This window comes from Paramisgurnus dabryanus, chromosome 13 (genome assembly GCF_030506205.2).
Source record: "Paramisgurnus dabryanus chromosome 13, PD_genome_1.1, whole genome shotgun sequence".
NCBI classification, from domain to species: domain Eukaryota; kingdom Metazoa; phylum Chordata; class Actinopteri; order Cypriniformes; family Cobitidae; genus Paramisgurnus; species Paramisgurnus dabryanus.
In genome coordinates, this window is record NC_133349.1 from 12,147,388 (window position 1) to 12,168,383 (window position 20,996).

Consider the following 20,996-nt stretch of genomic DNA (forward strand, 5'->3'; position numbering starts at 1 on the left):
TTGCACAGACTATGCAGATTTGCCTACAATTAACTACAAGTAAAATGTCAGTCTTTAGGGGTCATTAAATGACGAAAGTCATTCTTTTTGGAATAATGTGCCTTAAGAAACAGATATTTTATTTTGCCTACCCTAATGCCATCTTAGATGTATAGCAGTGGTTCTCAAACTTTTTCCGCGTGCGGCCCCCCTTGTATACGGGGCATTCCTTCACGGCCCCCCCAAAGAAAATTTATGTCAAAAACTGTTCTAAAATTTAACATTTGAATTAAACAAAACATATTAAGTTATACATAGTAGTGCTTTTGATTAGTAGCCTTATATTTTTTTAGGTTTAATTACACAGAATTCATGATTAATGAATGTATTTTGTAAAATGTCATAAAACTGGGGCCCCCCTGGCACCATCTCGCGGCCCCCCTGGGGGCCCCGGACCCCAGTTTGAGAACCACTGATGTATAGGACTTCTTTGTTCAGTTAGTATTAAAATTTTGTCATTTCATGTTTCTATTCAGGATGCATTTGTTTTTGGTTTTTTCGTACAAATTTATTGATTTGGTGGTCATTTTTAACACTCTTCGGGCAAATATTTACTAAATGGGGCAAATTAGCATGACAGCGCAATTCCAAAAAGAGACAATGGAAGTGGTAATATATGTGGGTAATTTACTTAAAAAGTTCCAATTTAATAACACAGGGCAACAGCTGATTCCCATAATGACTAATGAAAAATGCCTGTAATTCACTTGAGTTCAGCACCATAGACATCACAGCGGAAAATTCTGGATAATTCCAGCTAGCAAAGCCATAGTACACTGAAAAGAACTTGAGAACAAAAAATTTACAAGAAGTTTTGAAACTTCTGCCTTTGTTAACTTGGTGCTTTTCCATTGCATAGTACCCCACGGTTTGGTTTGTTTTGGATCAAGTCGAGTCAGCTCACCTCACTTTGGCTTGGTTAGCTTTTCCATCAAGTTTAGTAACACTTCGGAATGGGAGGGATTATAGGCGTGTGTTTATATTTGCTCTGCCTACTGCTATGACATCATACAAGTGAGAGCGTCGTTAAACATTCCCATACATTTATTTATTTCTAAAAATTTAAAATTGGTCACCACAAATAGATGTTTGCACATCGCGTTTATCACTACTTCTGTCTCACATGACAGTTTCTGTACAAACACCCGTGGCATCAGTCGACGCACTCCGCTGAGCCTCATTTAAGTTGCATTTAAGCATATACGCGGATGTGCATGTCGCGCATGTGCCACCACAAACTGCAAGTCTGGAGAAAAACTGTAATGGTGTTCCTGATTCTCAACCTGTGAATGTTTTTCATCGCTAAAAGTGAGTTTGGGAACTTATAGCAAAGCACAGATGACAACAGGTTTACTCGAGACAGCGCAAGCTAGCATAAAGATAAAGCTAATCTTTTACATCTTTTACATAGCGATGCCGCTGGTAGTGACGATTCTCTCAGACCAATCAGTGATCTTTCACGTCACGTTTTGGCATCAGCTTGGGTCGCTTGGAACTTCTGGGTACTTCTGGGTTTTATAAGTTAGGTAAGAGCCCCACCTGATGGATAATAATGAAATTACAGATTGCCGGAAAAACTTGTCATTGGCAGGGAAGCGTTTTCTCTTGATGGCAGGGAAAGATTTAATGTTACACTTAGGGCTGGGGATAATTCGATAACGATAATTTAGCCGATATAAACTTTTTCGATAAAACGATAAGGACAGTTCGATAAGTGATCGATAATGTTTAAGCACTGTGCGTAATGTTGCGCGAGCACTTCCAGATGCGGCACGCGCTCTTGGTTTACAATCACAGTGACAGTCAGACTTGAAGGAGTGGAAGATGAGGCAAGTTATTCATTTATTAGTAGAGACCTATCATTTTCGCAATGCGGATAACGCGGACGGAATCACGGAATCCAAATGCGCGGAAACATTTTCTTGTGTGTAATGTTGGACGCGCAAACAGGGTTCGTCAAACACAGCAGACACAGGTGCGTGCAGTATACTGTACTTTCATTCAGCGTCCGCCTTGCGCACGCACACGTCCGCACAGCTTTAAAATTATATTTACAGGACATTCACAAATTCAGGAAACTGAGGAAAAGCAGCAGATCCACCACTGCAGTGAATATAGTGTTTGGGTATGTGCGCTCCCACAGCAACGTGATACTCTTGACATCCATTTATCAGCGTGTATAGCTCGTATATGTATAACACACACATGATCACTGAACTAAGTTTTCTTTCTTGTTTAAGTGAACATAAACAGCTGTTACTCAGTATATTGAAACTTAAAGCAGTCTGTCTTGGGTCTTAAAGGGACAGTAGTCTGCTGCTTTTGTGTCAGAAATGTGTTGATTTTATAACAAATAGATTTACATTTAATACAGATGCATTAAAACAAGATTTTAGTTTTTGTATTTGTCATGTTCTGAATAAAAAGTAGTTTAAAACCATTATTAACTGTCTGGTTTTTACAATTTTCATTCAGGAGCAAAAATCTGCCTTTAAATTTGACAGGAGTAAAGATTTGTTATTTATCATGACAATTATCGATATCGACTGATATGTAAAACATTTTCTCGATAATTTGGGTCATATCGCCCAGCCCTAGTTACACTGGAGGATTGTGCAGCAGTTTGCAGTTAAGTGTGTATCAGTGTAGTTTTTTCCCATCTGACAAGCAGCATGTCTGGCCTTGGTATCAAAGTGATTCCACCTCTGTGATCCTTGCTCAAGCCTCTCAGATGTACCACTGAGAAATACTCGGTAATGGGTCACTTGCTAATCTTACACGTGGCCACTGCTCTTATTTTTCTTCCTAAGTGCTCGGATTTCTGACATGGATTGCAAGCATCCAGAGATTCCCTAAAGGGCAAAGTGAGAAGCTCAAGAGGTTGTGTATTTGTTTGCTGTCCAGACACACAGGTTTTTTCTTTATACACCACCCCTCTGGAGACAAAGACATTAAGGGAGAACAGGGCACTCTTTCATCATGTTTGTTTTGGGTGCTTGAGGTAGGGTTGTTGGAGTGTATCAAAGCGGGTTTGTCTGGGGGTGCAGACACAAGGCCAGAGAGATCGGTTTTCAGGGTCCAATGCAGTCAGGACAAAGGTCCCTACATCAAACACCACTGATGGAGTCACCTGTGCCTGTCAATACACACCACCACCTGTCAGAGCCCTAACAGAAAGATGAAAGGCTTTAAGAGGCATGAATTCCTGTCAGGCCAACAAAAAACCTGACTCCTCTCTATCGAGCGCCGTCAGAAGTCAGTGTGGGCAGGACTGTATTTATAGTCTTCAGAATTTCGCTGTCGGTGAGCAGAACCTCACGGTTTAATCGACCTGGCGGGACGAACGCTCTCTTTGAGACTGAGTAATGATGAGGGTGACTGCTAGCCTTCCGAACACGAAGCCAAGATGCAACAGTGGACGCTTGAGAGTCGCCTCATTCTCCATCTGCTCGATACATTTGGTCTGTGATAAATCACACGGCAACATATTGATGAACAGAATGCAACACTTCACTCCTTCCTGGTGGTAAATTGACAAGGAAGATTAAACAAATTCTTGCCTAACAAACAGACAAATAAGAAACTGACGCAATCTCTTTTGCATTAAAGGATTAGTTGTTCCTAAAATGAAAATTCTGTCATTGTTGTTCTGGGTTTTTGCAAATATTAGCAATTCCAAGTATGCCGTTATATTAGTATTCAAAGTTTTCTAAAGTTAAGTGGAAAGAGTTTTTGTTTTGGGTGAACTATTGCTTCAAGATTTCGGTAATTAGGCCACACATATGAAAGCTCTTCAAAATGTAATCTAACTTGTCAAAAATTCACAATTCAAAGTTGTCGCCTTTGATTGGCCACATAATTGTCCTTGTCTCATATTTCAGCAGTCACGGTTCAGAGGAAACCGAGACCCTGATGCGCTCAAAACCCGACAGAATTACACAAGCTTGAAAACTAAGCTTCCAAGACCCCCGTTTCTGTACACAGATGACAGTTTAATTAACAGTCCCTTGGCAATCTTTACAGAACAATACACTTTCATTGTAACTCCAAGTGCTAATTTCCACTTCTGGTGTGCTCAGCAGGTGCTCGCATTAATCTTGAAACAAATTTCATGCCTGTGTTTGGCTTAATTGATATTCTGAAAGGAAACTCAGCACGACGATAAAAATACGATCAGGTTTGCATCAAACTTTAATGGATGTTTTCCCATCTATATTTTATGTAATGAATACATTTTATACTTCATTAAGATCTTGTGATTTATTTGTTATTGTGTAGACTAAACATGAACCTGTATATTTATTGCAGTATTCTGGTTTGCATATCTAATGGTAAACCTAATATATTGACAAAAAAATCAACTGAATCATTATCTTTGTATTGTTTTTCGTAAAAAATATCTAAGATTGAAAATAATTGCATTTCACCTAAGAAGCAATGTGTTTTACTTGTTTTAAAACTTATAAAATATTTCGAGCTCTATGTTGGAAGAGAAAAAGTGTTCACACTACAAATAAAAGACTTTCTTACTTAGTGTTTTTGTCTTGTTTTCAGTAAAAATATCAAAAAAAAAATCTTAAGCTTTTCTTGATGAGCCAAGGGACCTAGGAAAATAAGTATAGTTTTTAGACAAAAAATATCAAATTTAAGTAAATAAGTGCTTAAAACAAGCTGCCAATGGAATAAGAAAAATCACTTTAAAGGGGATAGAGAATGAAAAACCATTTTTACCTTGTCTTTGTTGAATAATGGTAGTCTACCCGCATTCACAAACATACAAAAAGTGCTAGACATGCTAAACATCTCAGTCTCATAGAAATTCCTCTTTTAGAAATGTCAGCCAGAAAACAGCCCAATCTGAAAAACTGATGCTTATGACATCACAGGCATCCCACTGCCCCTCCACTTTAAAATAATTGGCTACATTTTTTGAGTGGCAGCAAAGTCAGCCAATCAGTAATGAGATTGCAAGTAAAGCCAGTAGGGGGAGCCAAATAGGTGCAAAACCACTTGTTTAAAACCCCCACCCTAAAAGAGCTATCTGAGAGAGGTTTTTAGGAAGCTTCTAAAGGCTCGTACAGACTACATGACTTTAAAACGTTGGTCCGAACTGTGCGGTTCACACTACATGACTTGCTCTCTGTGAAATCAGGAGTGTTCACGTTGTTGATCAGTTCACACCACACGACATAACGTGACTGCCCCACAACAGGAGGTAACGCACTACACGAGTTGAGAACAACTCTATCACCCGGCGATTCTATCTTGTCCACAAACCACGTTTTGTCACGAAAAATCACGCGATAAAACAAACCGGAAATGACGCGAAACAACACGCGCACCAGTAAACCCACAGAAGAAGAATCAAGACGACGCGCAAAACTTTTGTTTGTATATATAGACTTCAGACAGAAATTAGTGCTGCAAACCGTTTGCGCGATGCAAAGCCGCAAAAGAAAAAAATGAAGAGATGTGTATGTGGAGAGGTGGATCAACACCACACGCGGACAGCAGGGATTTAAGAGTTGGAGGTGAGTACAGCTTGTTTATATAGGAAATATAGCTGCATGCTTATGTTTGGCTATGATCACATTTAAAATATCAACGTGTTGTCTACTGTGTTTAAAAGCCGTGTTTCTTGATTTAATTATCGTTCAAATAGAATAGGATAGGCTTCGCAAAGCATGACTTGGAGAGCGTTTGTCTTTGACCCTGCGATTCTATGCAACAGGTTTGTGTGATTTCATTTCAAACGAATATGAACTGAATGTTGTCATTACGTTTTTTTCTGTCTGGGTATGTTTTTGAACTTTTTGGTGTCATGCAGGTGACACGTTCAAGTCCCTCAGGTTCAAGTCCAGGATGGGGGACCAGCACCATCCCACAAATAGTTTTGGATACCTGTTCTGTTCTGTACCAGGTTATAAATGACGATTTCTTGAAGGTAGGGTTATTACAAAATATCTATCTATCTATCTATCTATCTATCTATCTATCTATCTATCTATCTATCTATCTATCTATCTATCTATCTATCTATCTATCTATCTATCTATCTATCTATCTATCTATCTATCTATCTCTACTACTTCATTTAAAAAAAAGAACACCCATAACATTGTGGACATCAGCAGTTCACTGTCTTTGATAAAAGTATTTTAGTAAAAACTATTATTAGAAACAGGGATATAGTTCCGAAAAGCACAAGTAATATTTATTTTTATGTCTATACATACCTGTATACATTAATTTCATAATTTTATCTGAGCTTACACTATGTGTATATTAAAGTATTTTGTGTATAAACATGAATTATGTTAACACAGAAATAAATATAAAATTACTTCCAAACCTTATATTGTAATATTTGTTATTCTACATGTTGTTTAGTCCCTAGTTTATCTTTATACTTATTTATATGGATTAAGTAAGAAGGGGTCTCATTTATAAAGCATGCGTATGCACAAAACAGTTCTGGAAACATGCGTACGCCAGTTACCACACAAATGTTGTGATCTTTAAAAAAAAAAAAACTTAATGGGAGAATAGGCTTGCATGGTGGGATCAGAAGATAATTCATGTACGCACACTTGCAGAAAGGGAACATTGCTTTGTCTGTATTTTTTGGCGTATGCCATTTTTTGCTTTTGTGCATACATCGACTTTTAGTAAGGATCCTATGCACAGTTTTATAAATGAGACCCAAGGTGTTTGTTCTACATATAACTATGCAAATAAATCCATTGGAAACTGTAGTCTTGAATATATAATAATTTAATCAGTGACATTTGGTGTGTCCTATTTTTTAGACACCATCAACGGAAGGAGAGTGGCATAGCCGTGGACTTCGAAAGGAAGTGGCGGTTTCCACATTGCTTTGGGGTACTTACTACCACTCCAGCTGTAGCAGACTGCTGACCAAAACATGGTTGATGGGCAATGGAAGAATTGTGGGATGGGTGCTTTTCAACCGATGAACACCACCTCACATCGCAATTGTATGCCAACAGCAAAAGTGCAACGCACTCTGATGCGGGACTACTTTGTCTCACCAGTGGGTAGTGTTTATTGGCAAGTTCAACACATTTTAAAAGGAACTGACTGATGTAGAGTTATCCCTGCAAACAGCAGATTAAAGCCAGTTATTGTCAGTTTAGGACATTCGTTTTCTTGTGTGTTCTAAAGTCCTGTATTTGTAAAGAACACAATGTGGTTCACTTTTTCATTGTATTAAGTATTCTGTTTATTGTTGTGTTATTATTCAATTAATTTTAATTGCATACAAATCAAAAGGTGCAGGAATGTAACAAATAAAGGCAATATGCATGTTGCAATTAAGTGCCTTGTACTAACTTTATTTCTTGATCCACACTCATTATTCACAGAACATTAAAACATCAACATATCTGATCATGCTAAAAATTTATGGGGATTGTGATGATAAGCTCTGGGCATTTTTACTCAATGTGGATTAATCTAACAGCCAATCACACACAATTATATTACGATATTTATATATCACCCAGCCCTTAAAAGGGCTCTAAATAGGGATTTTTGTAATGTTTAATTGTGTTAATGTGGTGCACTGCACGTGTTCTAACAATGTATATTTTGTCTGTCCACATAATATACATTCAAATGTACTACATGTTTTCAAGTTGCACAAACAACAATGCAAGGCTATAAAGCACTATTCATATTGGCGTTTTTTGTAAAATATGACAATGTGTTTTATACTTTTATACTTTGTTGCATTAAATGTATTACTTTCGATAGACCATTTATTTCATGAAACAGCACTGGGAAATTCAATCTAAACCCTTCAACAAGTTTAATCACCTTATTGATAAATGTAATACATAGTAAAGTCAATAGTTTGTAAACAAAAACACATTGGGACCGGACCGCACATGTCATGCATGATATGTAGGTTGTTCAGGTGACAACATTGATCTGCTTCTGTCAGTCTCCTGGGCGTTGTATATCATCACCATTATGCTTCTTTTGAGATGTGATAAGAGAACTGGGTCTTCAATATCCCTCAATTCCAAAGCCATGGTTCCCAAATGAAGTTAATGTATCCCTAGTTGTTTGTGAGTCCACTTGTGCAACAGTAAAGTCTAAAATCAATAAATAAATGCAATGTTTTCAGTTAATATTTACCTCCACACTTTATTTTATTTGTCTATTCAAACTAAATATGAGAATTTATTCCTTTGTTTACAAGCTCTTTCGACTGGTACAAAAGACAGATTGTAATGTAACTGAATATCCTCTAATACACAACATATAACAATAAACAGAATTACAGTAAAAAGAATTATACACTTTATAATGTTTTACAGACATATCCCAAAAATAGGATTACGCTAGCTTCTATAATATGGAAATATGACCAATTAATTTACATTTTACCCTATAACATTTAGATAATGTAATAATAACATTTGCTCACCTGGCTGTTTTACAGCGTTTGCTCTTTCTCTCCACCGTTTCTTTTTCTCAGCGCAGTTGTGGTAAATATATGTGAAACGTCATACAGACATTTATGCCTGAGTTCAATGTTTTTTTGGTGACATGCTGCTCATCTTTCCGTGTGACGTCAACCCTTCGACGGATTGGCTGTAGCTCGTGACATCATAGGAGGTTGAGTCGCGCGACAGCTCCAGATATCTAACAAGCTAGATATTTTTCTGGTGTCGGCGACGCGTCTGCGAGCCGTCTGCGAGCGTCTTTGATGCGTTGTTGGCTCTTTCATACCAACAGATTTGCGAACGTCGATCGCCCGCTAATCCCCCGCGATTTGCACCCGATCACACCCCGACCTGTCGGCGAGCGAACGATTTGCAAATCGGGCTTAAATCTGGCTTAAAATCATGTAGTGTGAACTTAGCTTAAGGCATTACAGACCCAAACAAAAAAACTTTTGTCTACATGTCACATCACAGAACAAGGATAAATACCCCGTTCAATCATTCTATGTCACCTTTAAACTAAACAGCAGAAATAAACGCATACAGGTTTCAAATAACAAAAGGGTAAATAAATGATGACAGAATTTTCATTTTTAGGTGAACTATCCCTTTAAGGATGTATGAGCACTGCACTGAGTAAGTAAATGAGACAAAGGGGCTTATTTCTTCCAGTGTGGATTCCACTAAACACAAATGGGGCCTTGCCTGGTAATCACCTATTAGCTTAATAAGCTATTTGGTGGTTTTAGGGTGATAAAAATGGCTGGATATTATATTCAGTCATTTGCAGGGGAGGGGAGCTTAGACTGTTGCTGGTTGTTCTTAAGAAGTTCATTTCTTTGCAGCAAAAACTAGTAGTTTGTTGTTTCAACAAATCTGCTCAACTTTGACAGTTAACCGGTGTGAGAGCTAAACGTCTATCTGAAGGATAGCCTGAATGCTGCCTTCTCGTAGTTCTGGCTATAGCTGTATATGCTAACATGTCGGTCTAGTTATAAGATAAGTTTATGATATAGAAAAGAGGACAGACCAGCCTTCATCCCTGAGAGAACTGCAACCTTTGTGCATAATGAGCGGACCGTACGCTACCACAGCACCACACCTTTGACAGTGTAACTGGGTCATTCTCTGAAAACTGTACTAGTTGGGCTTGTTAATATTAGAAGGGGTCCAAAAGTCTGAGACCACACTTGCGTTTGTATAATAACGTCCTTGCTTAAATGAAATAACAGAAGCTAGTTGGATGATCTTTAGAATGATCACGCTGGGATAACATGGTCCATCAGGTTTTAAGCAAAAATACTCCTTGCCAGCTTGCATGCATGCTGTCATTAAAACTCCCCATAAAGTGGGAAATAACAATTGCTAAGAGCAGTGGTGTAGTGGTGTCTGGAGAAGTGGGTATACTCTTAGTTTATGCCCCCAGTAGAAGTGGGTATACTCTTAATGTATGCCCCCAGTAGAAGTGGGTATACCCCATGCCATCAAATAAAGAAGTGGGTATACTCCGTATACCCTGCACTACACCACTGGCTAAGAGACTCTGAAACACATGTTGATTTTCTAGTTCCTTCCACTGAATTATGTCGATAATTTGTAATGAACAAATATGTTTTGCCATTAGAAAAATGCAAAAAAGGGGGTATTTTTTTAGTCATGGTCTTGGCATTCTGCACCATTTACGAAAACTACACCCTAAAAAAAATGCTTGGTTATTTTCTAACCAGCATTGGGTCAAAAATGGATGAGCCCAGCCGTTTGAGTTATAATTTAACTTATGCTGGCTTGTTTCAACCCCAAAAATGTGACCTAATGTGAAGTAATAAAAGAGAAACATAAGTTTGAAATGCATTTATTATGAATGACAATGAATGTTTTGATTTGTATAACATGTGTAAACTTGCAACAATATGTACATCATCTCCATACAAGCATTTGTGTAAAGACTACAAATAGCCAGCTTCTGTCTGGGTCAGGGCAATTGGCCTCAGGCTTTGTTGCATATGCATACTTTCTTCTTGCTCATACTCTGATCACTCAGACTTATTCTCCAGTGTGACAAAAAGTCGTGCTTTCCCCATGAGTCTCAGATTGTGAAGTGACCTCTGCCCACACGCTGTCAATGAAGACAGGTGCTGGGGATAAATAGCCCTACGGGTGCATTTTGTGCCTGCGTCATGGAGGAGGGAGGCGTGCAATCTGCGTGGTACAGTAGTAATGAGAAATGTCTGATTCTCATGACGAAAGATTGAAGGAGCTTTTTGGACAGCGAGTTGAAATAGAGCTTTTATTACTGGAACCTTGGGCTCTTAACCACAAGGTGCATTTTGAGTTGTTTCCCATTGTAGGTGCACTCTACATTTTCAGTACTGATTTTCAGATTTGTTTAGGCTTTCTTGCTTGTGTATTCTGTGTATGAATATGTGTTTTCTTCTAAACCTGTTAAACAGTTTTAAAGCTAGTTATTTGCTGTTGCACGCTGGTTGTTGTGAGCACATTGAACTTCAGGCTGCATTCACTTGTGGGAGAGCAGAAACAAAAAACACATAGGACCTTTTGTCTGTTGCTACACACCAAAGTTCAGGTATAATGAATTTTGATGTGAATTCCCATAGTGCAAAGATCTTTAATCAATAGAAGATCATACAGATTGACCTTTTGGGTTAGTACAAAGACAGTATACCAACTTAAAGGTGCAGTGTGTACATTTTTGATGGACAGAAATGCTATTTGATATACATAACAATATTTCCAGTGATGTATAAAGACCTTACATAATGAACTGTATTGTTTTTATTACCTTATTTTAGAGCATTTCTATCTACATACACCGCAGGTCCCCTTAAATGGAAGTTGCCATTTGGCGCACCCATGTTTCTACAGTAGCCCTAAATGGACAAACCACTCTATAGTGCGTGTTTTGTCACAATGTTGTCTCAGATCACAACACAAAACCCTGTGGTGGCCACCGTAGCTTCTCTATGGTCTCGTACACACTGCAAACTTTTGGGATTGACAACCGCATTTAAATGCGGGAGTGAATCACCTATATGTTCCTTAGATGTTTGTACTGAACAAGACTCACTCCCGAAAATGTAATGTTTGACACACTGATTAGCAACGTTCTGCCGTCTCGCGTGCTTATCACTCACAGTTTTGAGCAAAATAATGTTTTGCAGTAAACCTCCGTCTGGGCGTTGTGTATTTTTTGTGTAGGCTTTTGTGAGGCTGCTCCACAGCGCACTGTTTTGGTCCTATATTTTGATATTTGAGGTAAAGCATTTGGATTTATTTTGGGTTGTTATTGGATTTTTCTTGTTCGCTGCTTTTTTTGTGAAAGATCTGGCAACACTAGTCAGCAAATGCTAGTGCCTCTGTCATTTTCTGCACCGTGCATACAGAAGACTTTTTCCATTTCTAGGCATTTATTTTTATTTTTTCAGAAGAGAGACCTGTCATGTCCACGATGCACGTTTAAACACTTTATTAACTACTAGTTGTTCAGTTTGGTTATGTACACACTATACAAAGTTTCTGTAAATGGGGTTGTCACTACCTGCATTTTGCGGGAGTTAATTCAGTTGTAGAATGCGGTTGACCACTGAATAATAATGATAACTTTATGCTAATTCGCTCTTGAGGCGCAGTACTCGCGCAATTCATTTTCCACCAATGACATTAACTGTTCACATGTCATAAATATGCTATTTTTGTTGCATTTACACTGCGAGTATAACCAGCAGATGTCCCCAATATGCCTGTTTGCGTATCTCTTAACAGTGAATCTAGTAATTTGTTTAATAATATTTAATATTGTACCTTTTGGCATAGTCAGTGTAGTAGAATAAAAAGCATTACACAGTAATTTCACAGCAAATGCATCAGCGCTGGATACCTGAGGTAATTTTATGTTATAGACGTCAGCAATGAGGTTCTCCACCGTGTAATGCGCATGCACTTGGAGTTTAAATACATTTGATTGGGTGTCAGTGGTTTATTGTTCATTAGTTGGAAAAAAAGATTAGAAAGTGATCCCAACGATATTGTTTATTATATCTTTATCATTATAGTTGTGGTGTGAACTCCACTATTCTCTTTAATATAAAATGATTTTAAAACTTTTTATAGTTATCATTATAATATTAGTGGCCCTTAAATTAAAAATGTTAGCATGCAGAAGTTGTCACATATAATTTATTAAAACTAAAGGTGTTGGCATTTTCCTGTTGCAGATATTTGTTTAGGGGTACAAAGTAATATTCCATACTTAAAGCTTGGTCAAAGCCTTTTTGGTTAACCTGGTAAAAATTAATAAACAATTTCAGCTTAGCTATTTCATCTGTTTTAAACTAATCAGGTATTCCATCTTCTATTATGATTTGATATTCCTCACAGGATTCATTTAAAATCTGTTTCAGCGTGTTTTATGTTATTTTGTGCTACTTCTTTATACACTTGTGTCTCATGCTGATATTAATATGCTTTTATGCATGTTGTGTGTTCTCCAGCTGCCTGTAAGGACCACCAGAAAGCTCTTGAGGTCACTCAACGCTCAGAGGAGATGGGACTGATATTGGGAGTTTGTGCTGGTGGCCTGGTGGTCCTAATATTACTGCTAGGAGCAATTATTATAATCATCAAGAAAGGGTGAGTACCTCTGGTCAGAAGGAAGATCTAGCAATGCATGCTTTGCTTTAAACCATGAATGACCTGCAATGTAAACAGTGGCTTCCAAAAGGTCCACTTAAGTTTTAGTTTAGATGCTTAAGTCATACCTACAAATTTCAGAACATCACTGCATTAGCTATCAAAGCAAGTGTATTTTCCAAATATAGTACCGTCCCTGTTTTTAAATTAAACAACAACTGTAGAGTTAAAAAAAAACTATTATTTTATAAGGCAAACCGGAAGTCTGTTAAGAAGAATAGACTTTGTACATCCACTGAATCCAGCTGGTGGCTCAGAAATATTGAAGTTTTGCAAAACTAACTTCATTTGCATGACACCTGCTTTAAAAAAAATTATTATTTAATGAAATCACATTATGTCATCTTAAGTACACTGTAAAAAATTCTTTGCTGCCTTAAATTTTTTGTTGAATCAACTTAAACTGAAAAAAAAAATACTTCTGGACATTGGTTAATTGCACATGATTAAATTAGGTTTTCTTAAAATGAAATCAACATAAATTCAATTAATTTAATTTTAAGAAAACTTGATTCAGTCATGTTGAACTGGTTTACATAATGAAATTACAGTATGTAGATCCAACAATTTTTTAAAGAAAAAGTCACTTTAAGAAAACTTAATTCATTCACGTGCAACCAGAGATTTTTTGCACTATTATTTACATTGGCTAGAGATGAGTTGTTATAACTATAACTTTTTAAACTATATTTGATCAAATGTAGCAACTCATCTCTTGTCAAGATAAATAATACTAAGTTGACACGATTTGTAAATCTGAGTTGATTCAACAAAAAATTATAGATGGCAAAGTTTTTTACAGTGTATCTGCACATTTTAAGGGCCGTTAAAATATGCAGCAAAAAAAAAAACTTGCATTAGCCTTGATATACTTATTAAGTCTGTGGTCTATTTTCAAATGTCTTTCAAACAAGACTTAATCTGTTCCTGAGAGACTGGGCTGTTCAGCTTACGTGCATTCAGCTATTACTAACTTATACCTACCTGTTGTGATTAGTGGCTCAGTAGAAGGGCACCCAGGTGTTCTCTTCATGCATTCCCATGTGCATTGATGAAGAGATCGCTACGGGTTTTCATCATCTGAGATTATCTGAGTGTGAAATATTTAATTAAAGAGAAATGCAATTCAATTACTCACTTAATTAGGCCCTGCCCGCTGCCACCCTCAACCACAAACCAGCCAATAATTAGAAAGGAAAGTGTGCTTTCATAGATTATTAACCCACGCTTATCAAAAGCCCACCGATCACTGAAGATGAATCTGGACAAAAGACATCTTACAGATTCATCTTCAACATCAGACTGAAGCCATTTACCATCTCTCATATGAATTTCTCACATGCATGGCTAGCGATAAGCTTTAGCTTTTGCTAGATTTTCTCCTGATTTTCATTACTGCTTCTGATGGTAGCCGGTTTTAGATTGCTATAAATCTTAAAGAGCACCTATTGTCCGATTCACGTTTTTACATTTCCTTTGGTGTGTAAGTGTGTATTAGTACATGTTAACGATACGCAAAAGGTACAAACCCCAAAGTAAACGATGGCGCCAGTTATCATTTCCAACGTTAATCTCTTTTCTTACAACAAACACACGGATTGTAGGCAACCGTTTACTTCCTTGGATTGGTGATGTAGACAAGAGCGAAATTATCATAATTCCTCGCGCTTTGTCTCACAGCCTTTAAGTTAACTCCTGTTAGCATTACATAGTGAATCTTTCAAACATGGTAAGAAGCGTCACATTTCTGGCTGATGTCAGAGGTATTCAGACCAATCACAATGTACAGATTAGCTGGCAAATCAGGGACACAGAGCTACAAAAGCTACAAAAATGTGTTTTTTTAACCATAAACCATGCAAACACGTTGTATTTGACCAAATAGACAAATTAACGTTGTTTTTTAGCAATAAAATAGGTGCTCTTTAAACTATGTCTTATCTAAGCTGTACTGTTTGCGGTGGTAGATTATTTAGTTCAGACCGGTAAGCCAGATAGTGTGGTTATATTTTTATTTGTTTTATTGTCCATATTAATATATACAGTATTGTGCAAAAATCTTAGGCCACCTCCAGCTTTGTCTTTGAAGTTTTAATGTCCATCTATATTTATATTTCGCTCTCTTTGTTAAGATACAAATAGAAAATACAGGACAAAATGTAAAAACAGTATTTAGTGTGATCTCTGTTGGCATATTTTGAGCTCTTTTGAGGTGAAATTAGAAATAAGGGCTTTCATTTAATTTAGATTTAAGGCCTAGTCCACACGGACACAGGTATTTTTTATAACTGTGACTTTTTTTACGCGGTTCGGCCGTTCGTCCACAGAAAAACGCAGTATCTGGGCACTGAAACTGAACATTTTTGAAAACCCCTGCCAGGTTGAGGATTTTAAGAAATGCCAGGGTTTTTGTCTTGCAACGTCAGAGTGTGCGGCGTTATCAGCTGTGTTCGACGTCAGATTGTGTACTGCTGCCTGCTTTGTTGTCGATTCTGTGCAATGGCGGACATATCCCAAATCTTGCTAAACTTCCTCTGTGCATCATGTTGTTATCCTACCGGAACCAGTAATAACTTTTTGTTAGGCTTTTGATTGGCCAAGATGTCTTTACGATTTGGGCTATATCGCCACCTGCTTGTGTGGCATGCTCTTGACAGCGTATAGTGTGTTTTTGCTTTTTCATGTGGACAGAGATTTCTTTTAAACAACATGTGTGGATGGGATTTTTTTGGAGGAAAAAAATACCCGTGTCCGTGTGGATTGGGCACAAGAGAGCCTGCAGGTTCCTGCTATTTCTCAAATGTAAGGGGAGGTCACACTAAATATTTGACACCTTAGCTTATTAATTAATTCAGTTTTTTAACATTGCATACAATGTCCTGTATTTTCTGGCTGTATTCTAATAAAACATATATAATATGGCCCAAGACTTCTGCACAACTCACCAACTAAACTCTAAGAAAAACGGTACAAAAGCTGTCACTGGGGCAGTACCCTTTCAAAAAAAGTACATACTGTATTGGTACCTCAAATTAGAAACAAACAAAAAAAAACTTGTACATAGTGTACACAAAAGTGTACATATTTGTTTTTTAAAGAGAACAATTCCAGTGACAGTGTTTGTACCGTATTTTGTGACAGTGTATACAGTAGCAGAAGCTAACCAGCTATCAGTTTCACAAGTTGGCTTAAACACCTTATGTTGGTTCGAGCAGAGATATTTGTTTTTCTATTATGTGAAAAAATTATCAGAACATTTCTAAACCGTTTTTCTTTGTCATTTTACAACAAATGAGGAAAAGTGCAAAAAAAACCTGGGTGCGCCATTTAACTTGAGATTAAATGTCATAAGAGCAGTCCTATTTCAGCTAGCAATGGGAGTCCTTTCTTCTGATATAGAAAGTGTGATATTGTACCAGGCCATTATATAAGAATATTTTAATCCATTATATATGAATGCAACCAAAATGGAATTACTAGAGAAGTTATAACATCTGCAATATGGATTCAGATGGAAATGTCCTCGATTCTCTAAATTGCCCAATGAAACGCTTGAAGTGCTGCAGATACGAGCCTAGATTAAGCTACCAAACCGGAGCGAAGTTGCGCTCGCATATAGCGAGCGTAAAAGTCCAACTCAGCGGGCCACCAAACCACCACAAAGTTGCAATCGCGTAAAGCGAAGGTAAAAGTCCAACTCAGCGTGCCACTTTGTTAAACTCGTTAAAAGCAACAAGACGGCGCTTTCCATTAGGCCGCCATTTCTCGCTCTGGCTGAGGTTTTGTGCGTAGCTGCATGTGTCCCATTACTCGCGCTGCAAATGCAAGCGCCTGACGGCTTGTCATTTTTCACTCTAATCAGAGCTCTGCCAGTGCTTGCATCTCATGTCCCTTCTTCCTCTTGTTCTCTTTTTCTCTTTCTTCTCTTCCCCTATTTTTTCCTCCAGAAGGGATTACCACTCATATTCCTATTATCCGTAAGTGGCTTCTTCTCCATCGCACATCATCACACTGTATCTTGTGGCTTTTTTGTGCACTCTTTAGAGGGCTGGGCGGCCTCAAAATGATGATCTTCTCTCTCTCTTTTTCTCACCAACTCCCTTACTCGCCCCATCTCACTTCCCGTTCCATTTGTCTACCTCCCTGCTTCTTCTTTTCGACCTCTCCTCCATGTCTTCACAGTAGGAAGCCTGTGAACATGAATAAGACCCCCATTACCTACAGGCAAGAGAAGAGTAACATGATGGGCTCCATGGAGCGCAGTTTCACTGATCAGAGCACTCTACAGGAGGACGAGAGGATGGCCTTGTCGTTTATGGACACTCATACGTGCAGCACACGCAGTAAGACATGCACACACCCTGTACAACATTTCAATTTGAAACATTTTGAGAGGAATATCACAGCATTCACTCTGATTGTTAAATTGCTGTTTTTCACGGAAGATTTATATGTGTTGTAAACTGTGTCGTATGTTTTATTAAAAGTCTTATTAAGTACATAAAAAGGAGTATCCTTACCGGTGTTGGGGGTAAAGCCCGATTTATAGTTGTGCGTAAGCTCTACGCCGTAGGTTATCCGTAGCCTGTGCGTAGCTCAGCGTAGCCTGACGTGCACCTTGCAAAATTTTTAACAGCGCGTCAGTTCTACGCTGACCGCCAGTGCTGTGATTGGTCCACCAGAACTCCTCCCATCAGGTAAAAAAGACTGCGTCATAGGTATTTCCGTTTGAGACGGTAAAAACAAAAATGAGCCAAGTTGAGGAGTGATTTAACTCAAACTGCAACAAAAGTCGCTGTTTATTTACTTCCATCATTGCTGGTCTTCTGAAATCTTACACCAGAAGTTGCGTTCCTTCTTCGTTTGTGGGTTAACTTGCCAAGCTGCTTCTTCTCTGATGGTCGCGCTGCTAATGTGGTTACACGCATATATACTGCCTACCAGCGGTCTGCGCGTGTGTTTGCACGTCGATGCGGACGACTACGCAAAAGTATAAATGAAAACCGACGCGGAATTTACACCATCACTGCTACGCCGTAGGACCTACGCACAACTTTAACGAGCGTGTGTTTGCACGCCGACGCGGACAACTACGCAAAAGTATAAATGAAAACCGCAAGGAATTTACACCATCACTGCTACGCCGTAGACTACGCACAACTATAACGAGCCCTTAATGCATTACAAGTAACGTGCATTACGTAACAATATTACTTTTCTGAAGTAACGAGTAAAGTAACGCATTACTTTGCAATGAAAAATATGCAATTTCTGAATGCAGAAATTCTCAGTCATAAAAAACACCTGCAAAGTAACTTAAAAGTAACTTTAGTATTACTTTCCATGAAAAGTAACTAAGTAACGCAATTACTTATATTTGGGGAGTAACTTAAAATTGTAATGCATTACTTAAGTAACTTTCCCCAACACTGATCCTTATCCTGATTCACAACAGTATGCCTATATGATATTTTTTTTTTATTCAAGTTGTCAGGTACAATTTCAAAGATATTGTCAGTTTGATTTGAGATAAATAACTCTGCAAGTAACTTGAATTACAGAGTTGGCAATAAAAAGGCAAAATTAAAACATTAAAGGAACAGTATGTAAGAAATGTATATCAATAAATCATAAAATGGCATTATTATGTCACTAGACCTTAAGAAATCATTTTCATTTCAAATACTTGAATCACTGACAACAGTGGTCCAACCAGGATATTTTCATTTAAAAAGTGCAGCCCTCAACTGATGTTTATGTTGTCATGTTGTGTATTGGCCACCAGTTGTGTGATTGCAGTACCAGTTTTGGCCAAAATCCTACATACTGTTCCTTTAATGTATGTTTTTATGTAATTTGGATAGGCATCGGTTAGCTCTATGACATATCACATTTAATTTAAATTTAATTCAAATTTAATGCTTAATTTTAGTCCTTGTTGGTGCAAACCACCCTTAAAGTTTGGTGCAACAGAATTATTAAATAAGCCTTGATTTAAACCAGATTAAGGACTAATCCTTGTTGGTGCATTGAAAACTTCATGCATTGCTTTCAGCATAAGATAAGCGTTAATAACATTATTTTTCTTTTTACTTAATCCAACCGCCTTGAATATTCATGTCATTGAACTAATTAAAGAAATCAAGCTGAAAATCTGACAACTCAAGTAGAAATGGCAGATTTTAATTGATGTGGGACGGATTGAAGTATGATAATGAAGCGGCAGTGCAAGAACTCATGTTTTCTCGCACACACGCAGCGTGAAATCACAGGTGCTAAATGCAACGCTAACAACCACTAAATATAATGCGCACAATTGAATGGTTGTGGACTGAGTCGTGTACACAGTGCGGTAGGTCTTGTTAATTGTTCTCAGTTGTAGGCAACATGAAAGCCTCCTTAAAAGCATCAAAGTTTCTATAAACTGTCTTTTACATCTTTGCAAGTGTTGCTAAACACATCTTTATATGTGCTCAAGATGTAACCCATTCCTCAATAATTCAAAACTAAATTCTGACTTAAATGTATATAAATGGAAACCAATAAGAAAGAGAGAACAGCATAGATGAGAATAGGGAATCTTGTGTTACTGGGTAAGCAGCTTACTGTTGCAAACTGCATTATTTTGGTCATGTGATTATATTTTGCAAACAGGTCCAACATATATTCATATGGCTACTTTCAGTTAATAGCAGACGTCATAAAATATATGAAGTGTATTTATTTAACATATTCTTTTCTCTTTTCTGTGCCTGGAGCAGAAGTGACACAGCTTACCCAACTCTCCCCTAAAGCACTGCTGGTTTACATGTTTAGTTGAGATTTTTCAATTTAAAGGAAATTAGAGCAACCAAAATAAAAGACTAAAAAATGCTTATATTTAGTTCAAAGGTATCTGACTCCATATAGATGCTTCAAAGCGAGAGATCTCTTGATCAAAATGAAGTTTTAATGGCACGTCTCAGAGCTGTCTCGCCACATTTCAAGTGTCTACTGTCTGAGATTCTTCTTCTCTATTACCGTGGAGAAATGTGTGGCAGACTGTTAATTTATTTGAATGCATGGGTCTTGTCATGAATTCATAATTGCTCCCTGATTATATTTATGAATATTAATTATAAACAGAAGTTAAAATGCCATAAGGGATGATGCATATCAGATTCAACCCCATTCAACTTGGTTTGTTATTCTTATAAAATGTTTATCAGTTGTTTTGTGAAACTTTTCTAAAATACCTTTTAACTGCTGGTATGGCTGCATCATTTTTTCATGTTCATTTTAAATTTATACCGTATGATGAACGCTTAATAGTAAATGTTAATGGTTTTATTTGTGCGTTCATTTTCTTATCACCAAAGGTGATCCACGGAGCTCCATGAACGAGTCCAGCAGTCTGCTTGGTGGATCGCCCAGGAGACAGTGCGGACGTAAGGGATCACCCTATCACACAGGCCAGCTTCATCCGGCAGTGCGTGTGGCTGATCTTCTGCAACACATCAACCAGATGAAAACCGCAGAGGGCTATGGCTTTAAACAAGAGTATGAGGTAGGCCAGTCTACCTGTCAGTTATAAGTCTGTAATTAAACAGGTTGTTTTTGGTGCGTAGTGTGCATTAGATAGTTTATGAATAGTGTTTGGGTACTGTATGTCTTCTGAGGACGTTTTGATATGCCTTGTATGTGTTTTTACAGGTATGTGTTTTTAATCTAACCATAGGCAAAAAGATCAAAGCAGATGTTCTAGTAGCTACTAATGGCTACTACTAAGTTAATAAG

At 37.7% G+C, this 20,996-nt stretch overlaps 1 protein-coding gene across 14 annotated transcripts in view; it reads left to right on the forward strand.

Annotated features, from left to right (window-relative positions):
- Positions 1-20,996, forward strand: part of ptprub (protein tyrosine phosphatase receptor type Ub) — a 251,449-nt gene that overhangs the window by 192,070 nt on the left and 38,383 nt on the right. For 5 of the 14 annotated variants that reach the window (XM_065298426.2, XM_065298432.2, XM_065298433.2 and 2 more), the window contains exons 14-17: positions 13,022-13,160; positions 17,168-17,197; positions 17,403-17,563; positions 20,579-20,766. In XM_065298426.2, coding sequence (XP_065154498.1) covers positions 13,022-13,160; positions 17,168-17,197; positions 17,403-17,563; positions 20,579-20,766 — 518 coding nt within the window. The remainder of the gene's footprint in view (positions 1-13,021; positions 13,161-17,167; positions 17,198-17,402; positions 17,564-20,578; positions 20,767-20,996) is intronic. The other 9 variants (XM_073811555.1, XM_065298439.2, XM_065298440.2 and 6 more) reach the window with 5 other exon arrangements.